Source organism: Numenius arquata, chromosome 2 (genome assembly GCF_964106895.1).
Source record: "Numenius arquata chromosome 2, bNumArq3.hap1.1, whole genome shotgun sequence".
NCBI lineage: Eukaryota > Metazoa > Chordata > Aves > Charadriiformes > Scolopacidae > Numenius > Numenius arquata.
In genome coordinates, this window is record NC_133577.1 from 81,825,760 (window position 1) to 81,841,096 (window position 15,337).

Below are 15,337 nucleotides of genomic sequence, written 5' to 3' on the forward strand. Positions count from 1 at the left end.
AAAAAAACCCAAATTCTCAACCTCAAAAATAAAACCAGCTCTTGATAACTGCGGAAGCAATTAAAAACTTGCTGATGAGAATAAAACTTCAGGAAAAAACCAGAATCTATTAGCAGATGCTAAAAGGCTCCAAGCCTGTTCAGCTTTTCTAAACAATAAGAAATTATTGAAAAGCTAGAAAACCCCCAGCAAAGTCACTTAATTATAGATGACTGAATAAATCAAATTTTTAATCCTCTTAAGAAACTACTTCTAATTCCTAAAAATGTATTGTATTTTTAAAAACTATTATTTTTTAAATAATGAGAAATAAGCTAAATAATCAAAATTATAAAACACATTAGGAGCCAAATCCTGGTGTGATTAATGAGGTTGTTTCATCTTAAATCTGAATCTATAGCACTCAGCAACTGATTAAGTTATTGAAAAAATTGAATTTAGTGAAACAGAGAAATGATCCAATTGAAAAGACTTTCTTCACTTATTATACATCCATTGGCAGGATCAAACATATCTTCCAAACTTGCTATTGATTGCAAAGTAACATCAAATGGGATCTGAAAAAAAAAAAAAAAGGAAAAAACAAACACATTAAGCTTACAGGTACGAAAAAATGCATATATACAAATAGCTCCATATTAAAGCCAGATTTCTGACCCTCAACCAGTGAATAAGTTAGAAATACTCATTGCCTCAATATAAATCTGTGGTTAGTGACATGTCATGCAGGAAACTACTAGAACAGGATTAAGGAAAGGAAATTTCCATGAACAGCCTTGCTCCTGATTGTCTGTAGGTAAAATGAAGATAGCAGACAAGAGCAGCAAGAATTACTAGTAATTTGGAAGGCTTTTCCTACAATCAGAAGTTGAAAGAATTGAGTTAACTGTAAAAGGTGAAATAGAGGGCAATGATAAACCGGTTTGTATGTCCATTGGACATGGAGAACTATTTAGCTGACTTACATACCAAGAAAAACTAAATAAAGGAAGAGAAGCTTGGAACAGGCTAACAGGGATGTTAAGTTTTAATGCAATTATTTTATTTGTAAATTTACTTTTAAGAATGGAGCTCCCAAAGACTATACTTTATTATCTCCCTCAAGAACATAGCTATTCATTAAATAGCTTTAAAACCAAGCCAGCTGATCAATTTTTATTCTTAAAACATGAACAGTCAAATAATTTTACATGAATAATTCAATAAAAATGCACTTTTCCTACTTAGAAATATAATTCAGCGCTGAATCAAAAGCACCATAAGACACACGAACAGAAAAAAAAGGATCAAAGAAGAGAAGGTGGAAACATGATAGCAGTTAAAGTGTGACAGCTCGGAGAATAAGAAAACAAATACCACAAATTAGAACTGAATTTGTCCAATCAATTCACAAGAAGACAAGCAACAAAGAAGTGCGTGATGGGGAAAAATTATGTAAAACTACCTATAAGTAATGTACCTGCTGCCTTCTCCTGCATGCACTGAATGCACTACCCTATGGTATGTGATGATCCCACTCTGAGCTTTCCACTTTTAGCCAAGAAGACTGGGCAATGCGCACATACAGCTTATTTGAAAGTTTGGAAATACTACTTAGAAATAAGCTATATGTAATGAAGTGCTGAACACTGTACAAGTTCTGTTGTTTTCAGAGAGGAATGAAGATACTCAGCATCTTGAAGGGTTAGGCTTCACTTGCTCAACCACATCTGCCATATCTAATAGGATCTTAATTTGAAGTCTCTGTCTGAAACTTTGCGATAAGCCCATTGTTCCACCTGTTCAAACATTTTAGCTTGTGGTGGCACGTAGCCAGAATAAAACAGAGCAGTTAACATCATAGTCTTACTGGAAAGACGCCACCAAATCTGCTCCCTCACTTTCATCATAGACCCAAAGAAAGAAGTAGGCAAAGTGAGGAGGGATTAATGAGAATTTAAAACAGGTCCAGAAGGCCCATGTGATTCTAAGGAAGCTCAGCTGTACCTTTCCCTAGGTATCTGTCAAATCCCTCTGCCATGGAAGATATTTCAGTGGGGCTCTGAAAAGTATAGATTTGCAAAATGTCCCCCTCTTTGGAGATTTTCAAGACCCGCCTGGATGCAGTCCTGAGTAACATGCTCTAACATGCTCTAAGCAATCCTGCTTCAGCAGGGGAGTTGGACTAGATGATCTCTATGGTCCCTTCCAACTCTAAAAATTCAGTGAAATTCAGTGAAAATGAATGTCTATATATTTTGATGCATTGCTAAAGCCAGAACGAGTGATGAGAAGGTTTGGGAGTCATTTGGGAGAGATCGTCAGGATGGATAACATGGGGTGGCAACAATGGTGCAATAATTATAAACGGGAAGTATGCACTCCTAGGTACCAGACTGCAAGTTGCACTGGACAGCATTACAGATTCTCTCTTCTATAATGGGCCCCTAGCCAAACTGTTCCGATGAGTCTTGTGATTCTGTTCCTGTAGGAAGAGCCACCTGACTGGAAAGAAGAGTACAGTGGATGCCTTATCCATTACCATTCCATTCTGACCAATTACAGGCAAGATATTTGAGGATTAATAGGGGGGTTGATATGTTACGGTGGATTCCAAAATCTTTCTTGGAGTTCCTTGAGCCCTGGCAGCTGTGGTCCTCTCCTGATCCCCCTAGAGTGGCTGAGAAAACTGAACAGTACCGCTGCCTGCTATGGCCAGTTCCCGTGGTCTCCTCTGGGGTACTGACTACAACTGGGTAATGAGATGAATACAACAGTATGGACAAAAAAATTGCACACTCTCTCTAAGGACATGTCATGGGCAAGGCAGAGAAAGCTAAAGAAAATAGAAGGAAAGCCTGAATAACTGCAAAAAAATACAGGGATGGAAGGAAATTGCATTTGGCAATTGCATCATGGAAATTCACTGGAGTCTGTGTAAACAACGACCAGAGAATGGTGGATAAACCAGATGAATCCATTGTGAGTGAGATTCATTTTTAATACATTTTTCTATGTATAAAAAGGTAACTCTAATGAACAGTGAAGATATTCACAGTTTGTAATCATGCACACTGGTATTTCATTTGTAAAGATGAAAAAATAAAACCCAAACAGAAAGCCCAACAAATGTATGAGAAAAAAATGGGAAGATACTCAGTGGTATAATCCATGTTTCAGTTTAACTGAACAATTGTTTCATTGTATAAAACAGATTTTTACTATTAATGAGAATAGCATACCTCAGTTAATGGCAATGACAGGGCTGGAACAACAGACAGCAGTGCTTTGACTTCAGATAAACACCTTTTTGCCATTTCCTAATGGTATAAAACAAGAAAAAAACTAATGCTGTACTATCAGTCTCCTCTGATAAGCTAACAGATGCCTTGGCTTTACAAAATTTTTCAGAACAATCAAGTTGTAGGTTATTCTAGTTGAATTCACAGCAAAATAAACCTTAGCTGATGAATATAAATTTTCTGCAACACAAATAGTTGTGTTTGCTGTACAAACACAAGTGCCCAAACCTTGCAGTTTCTACCTAGGCAAAATTGCCCCTGGCTCAGGTATTAAATCCAATGAGCAAGCATACTTTTGCTACGTGTTTACTGAAGACATTCTAAACAAACACTCTGACAAGATGATATTTATACACGGCGTGTTAATCTTATTAGTATTCTAAGTGTTGTTTTTCCAATTACTGACATATATTAATGAAAGTTTGAGCAAAACCCTTCAGGTAATCAGAAACATCCGCTAATGGACAGCTCTGTCTACCCTCCTGAAAACACTGTGATTGGCCAAAACATCATCTGTTCTCCAAGCTGGTCAAAATGCAGCCTGGTAATAATGGCACAGTGCACAACTGTCACTGTTTCACAGCATCCATCAGACAAAATGACAGCCCCTACATCATTAATCATTTCATATAATAGATATAAAGAGAATCCTGTCACATGATAAATGTCTCCCACTTTGAAAATAAACGTCTATTTTGCCTTGGCATTTATCAAGCAGCAGTTATGCTGTGGCAACATTCTATTCCAATGACATTATCTCAAGCAGAGCACATGGAAAATTCTGAAATTACCTCTTTTGTGCGTGTATGTGGGGGGAGTTATTTGGTTGCGGACCATATTCAGCCTTGCTAATAAAAAGAAAAGAGGAAAGTGGCATAGAGAAAATGAAAATAAATTCACTGCCAGTTTTAGTCTTCTTTCTATAATGTTATTAGAAGGTTCTTATTTCAGAAACCATCACTGCCCATTTTGTATTGAAGATATGTAGCTGATTTTTAAAAAGCACTTTTGGGTTGATCGCCATGCTAATTTAACACTATGCCAAGCATTTCCAGTTGTAGATTACTATAAATTAGGCATCAATTTTCAAATCTATGTACCTGAAGATGTAGGCTTTATTTTTCAAGTGGAAGGTTGAAGATGCCCGATATTTTTGTAAAGTGACAAGTAATAATAAAGAAAAGAAAAAGTTAAAAATTAAATGAAAAGTGAAAATATTTCAACATTTCTTGAAAGGGGAGAGGGAAATTTAATCTTTTATGTCTGCCTTCCAAGTTACCTGTCATTTATTTCCCAAAAAGACATCTTAAATAAATGACTGTCAGACATATTTAACAGCAGAACTGTTCTTACTTACTTCTGTTTTTTCATCAAGATGTATCTTTGCAACATTCATTTGGGATTTTTTTGAAGGAATTCTTTTCAAAGTTTCACTTTCTTCAAGAAAACTTGTAGATTCTGAAGCTGAAGACAAGCTTTTAGAACTTTGCATCAACATTTCTACTTGCTGCTTCAGATTAGATAATTTCTCCCGTAAAGAAATAATACTGAAAGAAAACAAGATTTTTCATTATTGTTGTTACAAAAGAACAATATTTGTTGTTTTAAGCTGTATTTAAACTATCCTAGCTTTTATTACATATTGATTAGGTTCTAAATTTTCTTTCATTTCAAGATATAATTTTACAAAAAGAAGTTTTACATTAAAGAAAGTGGAATTATGAGATGCTTTAGCTTTTTGCCTTAAAAATGATATGAAGAAGTATTTTAAGTATGCCTCTCTAATAAAAGATTTTCTCATCCAACCAGTCCAAAGCGGGCTGACAACCTAGGTGGCAGGGGCTGCATTTCTTCTTGATCTGTTATTGCTTCCCCTCCACCTGCTCAGCAATTCCAAAAATTCTGGAGCTGGATAAGTGGCAAGGAAGAAGTAATGAAAAATGCCATAGGATGTAATATGAAGGGCTGAGTCTGGTGCTACAACTGAGAAAAATTCCTGCATGCTCAGAGTTGTAATATGGGATGGAGAAAGTAGCTGATCCAGTGACAGAATGGAAATAAATGCTGGGACTGCCTCTTATATTTGCTATTTTTTTCTTACATTGCTATGACAGTGTAATATAATTAGCATGTGTTACTCAGTTCTTTAAGAACCAAAACTAAATGCTAATGTACTGAAAAGGCATATGTTTGAATGGGTTTAATGCTGTGTACAACATCTTACAGTTTTTATAGTGAAAAATCTCTGAAAAGCAAAACTGTAGGCTTTTAAAGACTTACAGCTCTTCAATATTTTGTACTTTATTTTCTCTCATCCTAAATGGTTGGCTGATCTCTAATATAGCATGAAATAACACGATAAAGTCAGTGATTATTTACCTAGCCAATGGAATCCACAAGTAGCCTGAAAACACAGACATTGAACTGACAATCTTGACGTTGCTAATCTTGACAGGCTCTGTATTATAAGCATAAAGCAGCAAAACCTGTAAAAGAGATGGAATAGGTATATATAGTATATATATACAGTACTATAATGTAGTATGGTATAGTAGACATATTTCAGCAATACTAAATTATAATAGCTATCAAATACAGTCTACTGATGAAAATTTAGATAAAAGGGAGGAATGTTGCTACATATGGATTTGTACTGTCCTCAGTTTTTACAGGTGTTAAAACAATTTAATTATGGATATAATTTACAGGAGTTTGAAAATTAGTTATACCCTATACAACCACCACCAAAATCCTAGTCTTGTCCTGGTCTTGGTCAATCAATCCCACTTAGGCTCATGTCCAAGGCTCCAACTTCAGGTAGGCTGAACAGAGAGTTTTTACTGAATTTCCAAAGGCCTATGTAATTAGTTACATTTGTTTAACAGCCTTGTGCATGGCTGTCATCATACTAGGTTTAAATCCATGAAGTGCCCATAACTCGCCAATCTAATAAAGCTGTATCAATATATGAGAACAAGAAAATGAAATAGAATGCTCTCATCTTTCACTGAATTGATTTGCTATTATTATTGAAAATATGCTTCCTAGTGGTAGCTGAATATTTTGACTATATGAAGAATGTCAAGAATATGGCATTCATATATTAGTTGTTTTCAAGAGTTGTCTCTGGATCTCTAATGATCTGTAAGGTGATGCTAAAGTAACCTGCAAAACTATATTGAAAAGTACCTTATTTGTAGTAATTACACAGGGCTTCTATCAGCTTACTAATAGAGATCAAAAGGATCTAGTAGAAATTTTGACACTGATCTGCTATGCCAAAAGTTTTGGAAATCATGGATTTCTATTGCACTAGTAGAAATTTTACCTACATGCTGTTTCCTTGTTTTAAAATAAAACAAATTCCATGTCCTAGTCCCTTGCTTTCCTTCAATGCTCCAATCTCTGTTGTCTTTCATGTTTATTCTGACTTCTTAGGGAAATAAGGTTTACAAAATCCCATTTTCCCATATTTACATCTTTGCTTTTCTGACAGCCTCCCACCAAATGGTATTGTTTGAATGTATTGGTTAGCTCTAACCAAACTTAACAGAGTTAAGAAGGTCAAGAAGTGGGCCCATGTGAACCTCATGAGGTTCAACAAGGTCAAGTGCAAGGTCCTGCACCTGAGTTGGGGCAACCCCCAGTATCAATACAGGATGGGGGACAAAAGGATTGAGAGCAGCCCTGAAGAGAAGGACCTGGGGGTACTGGTGGATGAAAAGCTGGACATGAGCTGACAATATGTGCTTATAGCCCAGAAGGCCAATGGTATCCTGGGTTGCATCAAAAGAAGTGTGGCCAGCAGGTTGAGGGTGGTGATTTTGCCCCTCTGCTCTGTTCTGGTGAGACGCCACCTGAAGTGCTGTGTCCAACTCCAAAGCCCTCAGCACAGGAAACACATGGACTTGTTGGAGTGGGTCCAGAGGAGGGCCACAGAAATGATCAGAGGGATGAAACATCTCCCTTATGAGGACAGGCTGAGAGAGTTGGGATTGTTTGGCCTGGAGAGGAGAAGGCTCCAGGGAGACCTTATAGCAGCCTTTCTGTACTTGTAAGTACTGGGGGCTTATAAGAAAGATGGGAACAGAGTTTTTAGGAGGGTCTGTCATAATAGGACACGGGTTAATGGCTTTAAAGTAAAAGAGGGAAGGTTTAGAGTAGATATAAGGAAACAAATTTTACCATGAGGGTGGTGAAACACTGGAGCAGGTTGCCCCATCCTTGGATACATTCAAGGTCAGGTTGGACAGGGCTCTGAGCAACCTCATCTAGTCGAAGATGTCCCTGTTCATTGCAGGGGGGCGGGACTACATGACCTTCCAACCCAAACTATTCTATGATTCTATAATTCTAAGTCATCAAGGACCTGCATAAGGCATGAACACAACATGGCCTGGAAGCTCTATATGGTCAACAAAGTCTTTCTTTGGCCTGCCACCAAAAAACTGTCGGGCGTTCTGTTTGTCCTACATAGCAGGTTTGTGGCAGACTAAATAAATAGCCCCTGCTGTCCAGCTTGCCAATCAGCATATGTATAATTTAATAAAAAGCTGATCAATCAGAACACAAACATGCATTGGAAATGAGACCTAATTTTTCCAGTAGCTAAGGAACTGCTTTGGTATAGTTATACCTTAGTCTCTGTATTGTTTGATGGCTTTGCCAGAGAAGGAATGTACCACTGAATGTTAATTTCCTTATCTGAAGCATTTGCTGCCCTACTCTCCTTCTGACTGTCTGATTCTGTGATGACAGAAACTAGAGAAGGTGTTCTCACATGTGACATATTTGATGTAGTTCCAGTAATTTCAAGAGACATCTGAAACACAAAAGAAAATTTTAAATTGTATTTTTTCTACTGTAACATGCAGAACCTGCTATAATCTAGTGTCTACTAGAATCAGAATGACTTTCACTCCTGCACAAATATATGCTTATTTAGATAAATGGGTAATTTTAAAAGGTGTCCATTTTACCAAGTTGTGGCTTTTCAAAGTTCACATGATGAGACACTTCTAAAGCTAATGCAAAGGACCTCTGGGCTGACTTAGAGACACCTACAGTAACAATGATTGTTGCCTTTGACTTATCTTCCTTATGGCATTATGTTTTTTGCTAAAAGATATTATTTGACGTGCTGACCATACAAAATTTCGTGCTGAAAAAGTAATTTGTCTGCTATACATATTGATAATTAAAGTAGTGATATGAATGCTAGACTAATGCTTTACTTATGTTTATCTATTTGTTTTCTCATTAGCTGTGCAACTAACAAAGGGTGATACCTACTGAAAATTCAGTCAATTTGTGAGGATTTGTCATATGTCATATTTGCTAAAATATATATGTAACATTAGCAGGCTATTCATCAAATAGTTACTGTCCGGCCATCATTTACCAGGGAAGCAATGGAGGAATACTGTCAACCAACATGCATTCATGAATAAAAGCCTTTTTTAAAGTTGTAAAATATTTGATTTAAAGGCTGAACAATGCCATACCATTTCGACTCTTTGAAGTGGTATGCACATCTGCAAAGAACAGAGGAGGCCAAACAGTGACATTTTAGGGGAACACTGAAGCTATTTGAAAAGGTTGTTAGTGTCTTCGTTATTAATTCCAAAATATGGACACTGAAAACAGCAAAGTTCTTTTTTAATTTTGCATGTTCGTTGCTGAAAAAACTGCAGAATTTTACCCACTTTATTTTCAGAAAATACAGCTCATGACTGATACAAGGCAGTAAATCTAGGTGAGCAGAAGACAGATTTTTCATGATGATATTATCTTACTTCATAAAGCCAGCTCCCATCCCTCATCAAGATATAGTAGAAGTGAAGATAAAGATGAAGTCATGCATTCGAGCATATGGATATGCCTTCAGTATGGCATAAAATAATCAACTGGGGATAGTCCATGCCACAGGGGCTCTAAACACTGAGGCAGGGATAATTATCCTGCTAGCGTGGAGTGTGAACAAAATTATGAGAAAACACATACGTGGAGGTGGGAACAACCTAATTTTGCTGTGCCCCTGACATACAGCTCTTAAAAGTCCATTTTACTGTATATATTTCTTTCTAAAATGTGTGGTATGTTTTCTTTTTCAGTGAACTGCATCTTTTTTTATTTACATCATCTTGAATCTTTTTGAGGAAGGATATTACAACTACTCTTGTCAAACTGTAGGTTGCTGAATTACATACATAAATATTTATCTATTCAACTTTCTCAAAAGCCTGAAAATAACAAACTGTCTCAGTTAAGTGTTTCCAGTCCTACATATTATTATGGAGTGGAATAAAAACCAAGCATCCAAAATGTAACAGGGCACACAATTTTAATTATAGCCTTCTTAATGTAATTTGGATTCTTTGTTCAGCAGAGCTGAAAAAAACTGAGTCAAAAATAGAATAGGCACATGAAAGTGAAACAACCTTGTAAAAAATCATTCTTGCAAAAATTGTATCTATTTGTACTGTTAAAAATCCCAGTATCAAAATACAGTAACATTTTAAAAATAACTTATACAGCCTTCTGAATAGTTAAAGCTTCTAAAAATGTTGTGATAAAAATCAATGAAGCTTAGAATTAAAAAAAAAATAAGAGCTTTATGCTTGTTAGCTGTCTACAACAGTGAAGCTAACACATGATTATGCAGCTTGCACCTGTCACGAACATGACAGTGAGCTCTGAAGCTTATTATTCTAGGACAGTGTAATACTAATTATGTCAAAAGAAGAGCAGACAGAGTAAAATAATTTTTGATATACGATGGCTGTTATAAATGTCACATACCATATATTTACAATTTATTCAGTGGCACAGTCAGCTCTTTGTTGGGAAATGAGTAATGATATGCTGTCCAACACTGCAGAAAGTTCACCAACTCTAGAAGAATTACTTTCACAAAAGTATTTTAATTCATTTTTATAAGATAACAAGTTCTCACTCCTCAAGACTCCCATCTTCATCTAGTACTGAACATAATTGGTAAAAAATAAACCATGGAGAGTAACCTGTCATTTTAATTTTTTAGTATTAGGATAATTATTAACGTGAGAAGTGGGATGGAGAAAGTTGGAAGACAATTATTTTTACATTGAATATTCAAAGACTCTTACCATTCAATATTCAATACATATGCCACGGTCAGTGTAGACTCCAGATTTCCAATTCAAGACTTCTCTGAGTAATATAGTCTGAGCTGCCTACATTTCAAAGATCAAATAGGCTGTTCACAAGCCAGAGATCTAAAAAGGTTGATTTTCTAGCCAGCCGATAATCAGTGAAAAAAATTGGCACACAGGGCCTTCAACAAATTTTGATAAAATATAAATTGTATCTTTTTTGCAAATCATGTTTTTATTATAGACCAAACTAACAACATAGAGGCTTGTACATACAAATTACAAAGCAAACATCAGGACATTTTTGGTGTGAAACATGGAAATCTACAAGATTAAAACCCTCAGTCCTACCAAATAACGCAGCCCACTTAATTAACTAATAATGAAATCTTCTTAAATATTATTCTGCTTAATCTTCTAAGGTCTAAATACACTGGGCATGGGATAGAGATCATTTCTGCCGGAATAAATAACACAAGGATATTTGCACTTGTTAACTAAGTTCTTCACTGCTTGCACCGGATTTTGGTTTTGCACTGATCCTCTGCGTAAAGAATTACATTCTTCTGTTGTGCTCTCTGAAGTATCACCATTGGAACTAGCAAGAATCTTAGCAAAATGCAAGCATAATACATATTTTTGAAACATCAGTAAGAAAATAAGTACCTTTGAAGATTCAGAATCATCAAGTTGCAATTCTATGTCATGTAGCTCTTCTGGGAAATTCTCAAGACAACACATTGAATATTCAAACAAATGCTTTTTAAGAAATGAATGCATATCTGCTATGCGTAGAACAATCCCTGTGTCAAAAACAGAACTAAGGTGTCCATCTCTTGCAGAAAATGATCCAGGTCCTGAGTTAGGGGCAGCTTTGAAAAGAGATTTTTATTACATCATCATTTGCCATTAAAAAGTAAATTTTCTGCAGCTACTAAATTTTGAAAATATAGTAAAATATTTAAATCAATTCAATATCAAATAAATGCCTTTCCAACAATTATACTGATTGTCCTTAAATATAATAAGTTATGCTATTCATATTGTGATTTTTCACTGGATATCTGATAATGAAACAAGCTCTGTCTAGACATTATAAAGTAGCATAAAATGGGAGGTGCAGTTTCGAGGTTTAGGTACTTAAATTTAGATGTGTAAGCATAAGTATGTTCACTACATGTCTAAGCACCCACCCACTAGAATAAATGCATATTTATTCACTACAGTCAAAAGAAGCTCTAAGAGCTCTTAAGACCCTAATTTAGACAGCTAGTGGCTGATCAACTGATCACTCCTTAGGCTCCTTCATTGGTAACTGCAGCTGAGGTATACATGCACATTTTGACACCTACTTGTAGAGATCTTACTGTCCTTACAGCTCTGTGGTGAGGTCGAAGACTTTTCTCTCATACGGTGCAGCAAGGAAAAAACCCAGCCCCCTCTGAAATTATTATTTTCATAGTTGCTAAGTTTCACTCCAGGCAGCACCTAGAAGTACAATCTGGTTCTGTTCTCACCTATCAGGTTGTCACTTCTATATCCAGCAGGTGGCCATCAGATATGGATTTATAGTATTAGGGCCCTGAAATTAATGGATTCTCACTCTGTTTGAAAGGTCCTAGCTATTACCATCTTTTGTTTACAGTGAAATAAACCAAGTATGTACATAACATCTGGGGGTTTAGTCAAAACACATTCAATAATGCTCAGCCTTCCCATTTACACTACGCTTAATTCTCACAAACAGGCCCCCAAACTGAACAGATTTATTTCTGATGTGACTTAAATCTCGTATCTAGAAATAAAAATAAATATAGATTATGAATTTTAAAAAAAATGCTTCACATATAGTAATAGCAATTAAGTTTTGAGGTATGTTTTTCCTAGTATTATGAAGGCTTATGAATAATTATGAAAAAAGGTAGTATCTTCACTTACAACACTTGTAAACTGACATAAACCTTTATTTCAGTGAATATTTTTTTGCATTTATATGATTTAAAGGAACTCAAAATGAGACTATCTCAGATTATGGCCTTTGAATCTGACACAGTTGGCCCCCAAGAACAATATCTCACCTATGGCAGTTTTCTAAAAGGAAGAAAAAATTCATACCAAATAGAAGGCTTGTGTTATAAAGCCTTTTTAAATAATTGTGGTAGCGAATTAAGTGAACCCATGTTATTGTATCTTTCTTCTGTCTGGCCTTGGTGGTAAGACTTTCTGCTCCTTCACTTTGGCTCTGCTTGTCTTGTATGATTTCCTTGTTTTCAGTAGAAAATGCTTTGGGACTTTCAGAGACAACATTGTACCCATCTGCAAATCCAAGAACAGTTCAACAGTACGCATTAAATGAATGGCTGTAATTCCAAAGCTATTTCTGCCTTGTGTTGGAATTCACTAATCTGTAACTGAAAATGTAACTTGTGAACCTGGTTATGTTTTTTGTAAGAGGAAAATTCTTTCTGTTCTGCATCAATATTAGGTGAACTAGTAAAGAAAATATTTCTCAGATCATGACCAGGAATCTGACTGGCTCTTGCAAGAAGCTAAAAGAGGTAGAGAGTAAGCTGCTCTCTCTCTCTCTCTGAATTAAAATATAAACCCATTATTTCTATATATTGTTCAACAGCAGATATTTACTACATGGAAACAATACTTATTGGCCTGAACTCGCAACAGTTAGGCACTCTGAAATGTTTACTGTTTGCTTTAATCCAGTCCCTTGTAGATATTAAGCACGTTATCAATTATTCTTGACTATGGACTACAAAAAAAATAATGGTTTTTGTGCTGTCTAAAAGTTATACTTGTGCAAGAAGAGGGAAAAAATATCAGTACAGTTATCACTATATCACTGCTTATATGCAATATTGGCTCACTGTATTAGTACATGGACCTCTCAGAAGCATACACAATTCTTCTGCTCTGTTTCTCATTCCAAAAAACCAAACATTACCTTATAGTGATTCCTAATAGTAAACTTCCAGAAAATAATTATGTGTGCTTCTACAAAAAGTGAATGTCTCCATTATTCCTGATATTTCACTGTCAATTGTAAAAACAGCATGTAGTTAAAATGGCCACATTGTTTATAGATGAAACTTAAACAATGTGTTTCACTAATGGTTTTACAGAAAATATTTAGCATGCTGTGCTGATCATTTCCATTTCAATTTACCTTTATATATTTTGTCCTACTATTGCTTTTCTACATTTTCTATTCTTTGTATTGCCTAACAGAACTATCAGGAGAAACACCTGCTGCATTTGCTAAAAGAAAAAAAATGATGTGTAATTATATGCAATAGAGCTAGTACAAAACAATCAGATTGATGGAGAGACTTAGCATACAACACTTGTTTTCATAAACCAATCAAAACACATATGTTTAAACACTGTACAGTAAGCAGACATTGCTCAGCTCTGCCAGCAACTATCAGGCAGAACAATTCAATCTTTGTCAGTCAGTCACTTGGGATGATTGAAATTAAGCCACTGAACCAAATTTTTAGCACTAAATTAATCGTTCCCAATTTTAAAATAAATATAGATATTTTGCCTTAGTGTTTATATAACATCTGGCAACCTTTATCCCAGAATTTCTAGTTTCGCTGATTTTTTTTTTTTAATCAAAATCTTCCATTTCATCAACTCCACTAGCTGTAAAATAAATGCAGAAGTTGGAAATAAACCAGGCAAAGGCAAAGTTCTGCCAAGCTAATGGAAGCATCTCTAAATTATAGTCCATTGGACTGGGAAGACAGTGATATTTTTTTTATTTTACCGACTGACTTTTAGAATACAGTACCCAGGCAGAGAACTTTGCAAGAGTTTGGGTTTGTTGGTTTTGGTGTTTGGTGTTTGGTTTGACGTCTGGTGTTTGGTGTTTTGGTTTGGGCTGGGGTTTTTTCTGGGAGGGTGGGCAGGGAGAGACAAGCTATTCAACACCAACATGTCTTTGCAAAATCAAAAGAAAAACTGAAACTCTCCAAGAAAAAGCTAATATACATAAGGAAAAAATCTGTTCTAAATCGGTGTTGACTGATAGGGTGGCCAAGAGCTACTCTAGAAGTCTGGGAAAGTGCTGTGACAAAGGTCCATCTGTTTTTCTAAAAGTATGGCAATATGTGCACTTTGTCTTTCTGAGCCACAGTATGCAAACAATGCAATTTTTCTTAACCTATTGAACGCATGCACAGGCTGATATTTAAAGACCCACTAGATCTAACCAGTATTTTGTACTGCTATACCTTTGCTTTCCAAATTTGACTTAAAATTTTTCATAAATGAAAATTAGATATTAAATTTACTACTAGATTACAAGGCATATATAGTTTATTGTTATTTAATGTTCTAATATTACTAGGTATAAAGGAATACCAGATAAGAAATCTCTGTACGAAGCAAGAAGATCCATGGAAGCAAATTCCGGGATTTTGTGTTGCATTGCATCCTCCATGCTGTGTTCTTTAACACTCTTCACTCCAATTAATAGCTGAGAAGCAAGCACAGCTTCACTAACCTAAAAAATAATGTTTATTTTATTCAGAACCAGTTCTCTACAATATTTATATAGATTTTAAAATCTGAGAGTAGACAGATGATGACAAAAAATTAATTACTCAACCTACTATATTTTTAGAAGTCAGAAAAATATTCTATTTCTGACATATTGTACATACTATACTTAAATAAATCATTACTACTGACAGCTTAATTACTACATAAGTGATTTCAAATCAGATATCCTCACCTGGATGCCACTGATGTCTACCCACATGTCAAATACACGCGCACACATATCAGGCAGTGTGCTGTTTTATTTGCACTGAATCAAAGTTGAAGCAAACAAAGTCAGATCTGTCCAGGAGAGATTAAATGCACTACTCAGAGCGTGTCCATTTTAATTTCCTCAAATAA

At 35.5% G+C, this 15,337-nt stretch overlaps 1 protein-coding gene across 1 annotated transcript in view; it reads right to left on the minus strand.

Moving 5' to 3' along the window:
- Positions 1-437: 437 nt before the first annotated feature.
- Positions 438-15,337, minus strand: part of CFAP54 (cilia and flagella associated protein 54) — a 111,018-nt gene continuing 96,118 nt past the window's right edge. Inside the window, exons 62-69 of the mRNA XM_074168264.1 lie at positions 14,798-14,939; positions 12,530-12,730; positions 11,081-11,286; positions 7,918-8,103; positions 5,661-5,767; positions 4,639-4,828; positions 3,222-3,299; positions 438-557 (exon numbers count right to left, since the gene is read on the minus strand). Coding sequence (XP_074024365.1) covers positions 438-557; positions 3,222-3,299; positions 4,639-4,828; positions 5,661-5,767; positions 7,918-8,103; positions 11,081-11,286; positions 12,530-12,730; positions 14,798-14,939 — 1,230 coding nt within the window. The remainder of the gene's footprint in view (positions 558-3,221; positions 3,300-4,638; positions 4,829-5,660; positions 5,768-7,917; positions 8,104-11,080; positions 11,287-12,529; positions 12,731-14,797; positions 14,940-15,337) is intronic.